Source organism: Chaetomium globosum, genomic scaffold, assembly GCF_000143365.1.
Source record: "Chaetomium globosum CBS 148.51 scaffold_2 genomic scaffold, whole genome shotgun sequence".
NCBI classification, from domain to species: domain Eukaryota; kingdom Fungi; phylum Ascomycota; class Sordariomycetes; order Sordariales; family Chaetomiaceae; genus Chaetomium; species Chaetomium globosum.
This window is the reverse complement of record NT_165977.1, coordinates 2,254,007-2,260,063: the sequence shown is the minus strand read 5'-3', so window position 1 is coordinate 2,260,063 and position 6,057 is coordinate 2,254,007. Positions and strand designations below refer to the sequence as shown.

The 6,057-nt window shown below is 58.0% G+C and overlaps 1 protein-coding gene across 1 annotated transcript; it reads right to left on the bottom strand.

Annotated features, from left to right (window-relative positions):
• Nucleotides 1-390: 390 nt before the first annotated feature.
• CHGG_02843 (uncharacterized protein) lies at nucleotides 391-5,031 on the bottom strand (the record flags this gene model as incomplete). Its single annotated transcript, XM_001229358.1, has 2 exons — nucleotides 391-1,057; nucleotides 1,118-5,031. 2 exons carry the CDS (start codon nucleotides 5,029-5,031, stop codon nucleotides 391-393), a joined length of 4,581 nt encoding a protein of 1,526 aa, XP_001229359.1.
• Between the last annotated feature and the right edge of the window lie 1,026 nt (nucleotides 5,032-6,057).

The window sequence follows — 6,057 nt, the reverse complement described above, 5'->3', positions numbered from 1 at the left end:
GATCGGCCACCACATCATCGTTCGGTCTTTGAGATGCACCCGATCCGTTTCCGTTGTACCTAAGCCCAAAGTTGCTGTGTATCGTAGAAGGGACAGACAAGACACGGGGACAACCATAGTCCGGAAATTATCTTTTGTGGCCGTGCATCTCACACACACGCACACACAACCCAATCGCTAACTACAATGCATTCCCAGCCTTCACCAAATCTCAATATCGTACCCTTCCATCCATCCATCCATCCATCCACCCATGTATATTCAGAGACTACACCCAAAAAAAGAAAGAAAGTGAGAATACCGCCCCCCCCCCTAAACCCAAACCCCCTCCCTCCTTACCCACCCCACCACTCCAAGCTCACAAGCTCACAAGCCCACAAGCTCTTCAGCTCATACCTCCTCATCACTATCCTCCCCCAACAACTCGCCCTCATCATCATCCACCACCGCATAATCCCCGCCCCTCGCAAAGCTATCCCTCGTCGTAAACCTCCTCCCCCCCCCCCCCCCCCCACCACCCAGCCGACTCCACCTCCCACGCCCATCACCACCACCCGCACCACCCCTCCCCCCAAGCAACCCGCTCACACTCCTCCACACAGCGCCCACCACCACCGGCAACGCCACCACCACGGCCGCCACCGCACTGAGCACAATAACCGGGTACCTGACCCAGGGCCGGTCGGCCTCAAACACAGCCGCGCCCTGATCGCCGAGGCGAATCTGGCCAAACTTGCCGTTCCAATTCCGCCAGACATACCAGCCGGCGGCGCCGGCCAGCGCAAAGGGGACGGTGATGGCAAAGAACAGCGCCAGCCCGGACACGGCATGCTTGCGCTCAAAGTCCTCCTCGTGGCCGGCGCACGCGTGCACGGGGGATTCCTTGTCGGGCTGGCGGCCGCCGACACAGGTGGTGAGGGGGATGCGCCGGTAGCCGGTGGGTTCGTGGTATTCGATCTCGTCCGGGTGTTGCTTGCACCAGGCGGAGGGGTCGGCGGGTTCGAGGCCCGGGACGAGAGAGCATTGGCCGAAGGGGTCGAGTTGGTAGTTGTAGTCGCTGGGAGGGGGGGTTAGTACGGGGGGAGAAGAAGGGGTGGGGATGGGGTGTGTGACTTACCATTCAAAGTCCTCTCGCGTGCACTTGCAGTCCTCCTTGCCGTAGAGCGGCTGCAGCTTAAAGTCGTTGTAGCACTTGCGGTCCGACTTCTTGCGTAGGTACTGCGAGACGTGGCCGAAGAGGCAGCCGTCGGGCTGCATGGGATGTTTGGGCGACCAGAGGTAGTAGTCCGACTTGTCCGGGTCGTCGTCGACCTTGCACACGTCCTCGCTGAAGCCCGAGAAGTCCAGCTTCAGCGTGAAGGGGCCCTTGCTGCCCTTGCCCCAGAGCAAAAAGTTCTGCGAGCTGCCGGACCGCAGCGTGGTCACGTCCCACACCTCGACCTCGTCGGACGCAAATTCGTGCTCTTTCCAGGTCTTGCCTTGGTCGAGCGAGTAGACGAGGCTCTTGGTCTTCTTCCGCGACACGGACGTGGTCTGGATGAGGACGATGATGCCGCCCTGATCGCCGATCGCCCAGGTCCACTGCCCCTGCTTGACCCGCTTCCAGGTGAGGCCCGCGTCGGTAGTCATGAAGGTATCCGAATCCTTGCGGGGGCCCAGGCTGTCGCCGACGTTGCCCCACGCAACCATGATGCCGACGGCGCTTTCCGACGAGTACCAGGTATTGCCGCGGAGCCTGCGTTCCGTGTAGCCGTGCAAGTGCAGGGCGCACTTTTCATCGCCGCTGGACTGGCAAGGGAACTTGCCGATATCGTCGTTGGGAGGCGTCGACAAGTACGCCCACTGCGCACCGTCGTTGTGCGTGATCTTGGTCTGCAGCCTCTTCGGGGCGCTGCTCTCGGCGTCGGGGTTGGCGACCACGTTCACCAGCGCAACGCCTTCCAGGCCGGCGATCTTGTCGAAGTCGACGTAAGAGTCCTCGTCGCAGTTGACATTCCCCACGCTGACCACGTACGAGGTGCCGTTGGAGTTGCTCTTGAGAATGCTACCGTAGTTGCAGAGGTTCCCGTCCATGCTGGTAGCGACAAACAAGTTGACGGCGTGCGTCGAACTGTCGAGGACCGTGTAGATATGCTGGTGCGGGACAACGAAGCCGTGGGGAAACAGCGCGTCCGCAAAAGTCGCCCCGTCAAGACTCGCGCTGGCTTGCAACGTCTTGTTGGCCGAATTCTCGGTGGCAACGACGACGAACTCGGCCATGGTAGCGAACTCCCTCACATTCTTTTGGCGGATCTCCTCGTTGTCGAACCAATCGTTAGTCGAGATCAGCACCATCGGGTTGTCCTTGGCCTTGCTCTCCTTCTCGTGCTTCAAGCAGAGTATCTGTTCCTCCTTGCGTCCGGGATACTTGTAGGCGCGCGAGCCGGTAAACTCACAACGCCGGGTATAGATGCTGCCACCCGTCTGCCAGTGGTCACCGCCGTCTTTGGAGTAAGAGACTACGCCAAAGCAGTCGTCAGAGCTCTCGCACTTCTTGCCGTTCCAGATCAGCCAGTTCTTCTTGTCCGGGTGGAAGGACAGGGGCATCACGTCGTCAGAAGGCTCGTTGGGCGCCTTGAAGCTGTGGTAGGTGCGGCCGCGGTCGGTGGTGTAGATGATCTTCTTTCCGGTGGTGATAAAAAAGACCATATCTTTGAAGTACTGGTGCGGAACGATGTGCACGATCTCTTCCTCCTTGAGGTACTTCGGGACGTGCCATTCCTTGCCGTGGTTCTCCGTCACGTAGATAGGGCCGAGCTTCGACTTTGTCCGTCCGCGCATGATGATGGTTTCGCCCTCACTGGAGCTCGACTCGCCCCGCTCCAGGTAATGCTTCTCCCACCTATCCCAGTCCTTGTCGAAGACGTTCTCAATCTGCTCGATCTTATCCGTCGCCGGGGTCGAGGGCTTGCCACCGCCGCCGCCACCAATCTCGGAGCACTTCCTCTCGACGTCTTTGTACTTGTCATCCATCTCCTTGGTCTCCTTGCATGTGTTTCCGAGAATTTTGCGGTATCCCGATGTCCCCTTGAAGGTATCGTCCGGCTTAGCGTCGCGGCACACTCCTTCGGGCGGAATGATGGGGCCCTTGGCCACGCACTTGCCGTCTTCCCTCGCAAAGTTGAAGTCACATTCGTAGTCTTTGTCGGTACACTCGCAGTTCTCCGTCTTTGACACGGGGTGTTTGAACTCCTGCTTCAAGAAGCATTCGGCCTTCTTCTTGCGGCGGGGGAAGCTTTGGGTGTGGCCCATCAGGCAAGTCGGCTTTCCGTCCTTGTCCACCCGAGCAAACCACTCCTCCATATCATCCTCCTTGCAAGTGGCCTCATGGAGGCCGTCGAAATCGATGGAGATGACTTGCCAGCTCGGCGACTCTTTCACCATGCCGATAAGGAGGAATTTGAGGCTGGCCGATTCTTGCGTGGTCGTGAGAATGTAGGGCCGAATCTTGAGATCGTCGGGCAGGGCCTGCTTAGTCCAGGTGAGTCCGTGGTCGAGCGAGTAGCTGATCTCGCTGACGTCGACCTCCTTGGAGTCCCGCACAGCGACGAGGATGGAACCCTGGTCACCGAACTCGTACTTGTGCGGGCCATCCAGCGCCTTGTTCCAGGTCATGCCCGCATCATCCGAGACGTAGAGGTTGCCGTCATCCCAGTAATTCTTGAGGTAGTCGCCCCTGTTACCGATCGCCATGAGCAGGCCCGGTGCGGGGCTTGAGAAAACGGGGCCCACGTTGCTCAACTCGGTGACCGAGTGGAGATGGATCCTTTTGTCGCCAGCCGTCACAGGCTCAAAGGTGCGGCCATCATCGAATGTAATTTCCGACACCACCTTCTTCTTGGTGCTCGCCTTCTTTGCGACGTCTTCCCAGTTGTCAACCTTGTTCACGAGGAAAACGCCTTGAATCCCGGTGACCTTCTCGAAATCGACATGACCCCGCTCGTTGCGGTTAGTATGCGGAACGTTCTCGGTGAAATACGTGCCGTTGGAGTTGCTCGTGAACATGACACCCATGGGATTGGAGGGCCGGGTGGTCATGACGTCGATCTGTATGCTGTAGTTGGTGCTCTCCAGCGCAGTGTAAGCCTCCTGGAGGACCCGGTGGTCGTGGCCCTCGTGGTTCGCCGGGAAGACGGCGCGGTGCCACTTCTTGGTGTCGCCGGTGATAAAGAGGGCCATCTCGTCCGTGTTCATGGAGGTGGTCGCCACGAGCAAGTACTTCTTCACCACTGCGATGCTCACCACACCCTGCACCGGCTTGTTCATGTCGAGGTCGGGCTCGAACTCTTGGATGTCGCTGCTGTCGTCCGAGGTCCGGAAGAAGTTGTCCGAGATCAACAGGCGCTGGTCCTGCTTGAATGGGGAGAACGAGTCCCTAACGACACAAAGCACGCGGTTGTTGTCCAGGTCCTCGGCTCCCGTGGTAAACAAATCTGAAGATTTGGCCCACCAACAACCGTCTGTATTCCTACGCAGCTCCTTAGCAGGCGTCTTGAAACCGTCGGTAGTATACTGGGCCACCTCTTGGCAGTCCAAGCCTTCACAAATCATGCCGTTGAAGAGGATGCGGTCGGGGTCGTTGGCGTGGAACCGCAGGATGTCGGGGCGGAACAAGCTCAACTGGATGCCAGACTTGAACTTCTCCCATGTCTTTCCCCGGTCGCTGGTCCGAAAGTGGGTGGTGCCTTCGGTCAGGATGTAGGCGCGGTTCGAGTCGAAACCATGCATAGACAGCATCCAGGCCTTGCCTTCGGGCACGGCATCCACGCGCTCCCACTTCACGCCGTGGTCGCTGGAGAGGTAGACATTGTTGGCAGATTGGTCTTGGAAAAGGACGGTGTCCGAGTCGGGAAAGTAGTTGAGGCTCCTGGGTGCGTTCTCGAACGCTTTCGTGTGGAAGGTGGGCCGGTCGTTCTTCTTCGCGGCGAGGGGTGTCGCCCAGAGGGCTGTGGCCAGCACGGCTGCCGCCTGCAGAGCTCCCCTGACCCTCATGATTCAGAAATGACGGACCGGACTGTCATCAATGTGGTTGCGCGGGCAAAGGGACGGATGGGCGCGGTGTCCCGAAAAGGGGCCTGAACGGCGCAGGCGATACCGAAGAGTGCGCTCTCGAGAAACACGGAGTTATCGGCAACGGAGGCTTCGGTAGGTATGTACCTAGGTAGGTAGGTATTTAAGGGAAGGGACCTAGAATCCTAGCCTAGTCCCTAGATCTTATTGCCGTTTATCGTGTATCGTGGGCCGTAAGATGGCTTGCGCGCGTGCTCGTTTTTGCGGTGTCGATAAGGCTGTCGGTGGATGTTCAATGGTGAAACGTGTTGGACTTGCGAGGTTGGACTGGAATGGAATCTTTAAAGTTGTCATATTCCGCAGGCGGCGTTGCGTCGCAAGCTGAGACGCAGCTCGCCAATTACAGCAGGCACCCGGCAGATAACCAGTGGGGAGCATGCGCGCCACATTTGGGCCTGATAAGGCGGCGGTGGGCCAGGAATAGGTACCGATAGAATGCATACACACTCAGCACTCAACACCAACCCCCCGCATCATCTCGTCTCAGGGATGCTTCTCAGATCAGTTGAAGAACTACTACCACCAACAAGCAATGTATTACAAGAACACGAGCCTTCAGGGCTCTTAGGCGCTACTCAGCTCACATGGGATGCGAGCCTGAGGAAACGTGGAAGAGTGCGAAGTAGAAATCAAGGACCATATTCAACTGAAGCACATATATAATAAACCGCCAACCCATCCCTTGTCAAATACGCTAGTTATATGGACATTTCGAACATTAAAATACGACCCTAAATCCACCGCTCTCTCCCTGCCATGGCTTGCCGGGACGGGAGAGCTTTGAAGCGCCAAAACATTTGCACAAGTCGTCGTCGTGGGCCTGCAGCGATGTGGAACGAAAGAAGAACACCCAACGCAGCCATGGCTTGCTACGCTCACTTGCTGAACACGATGACGGCCTTGCCGCCCGCCTTCATGCCAACCTGTTACATCATTAGCAAAAGGAAT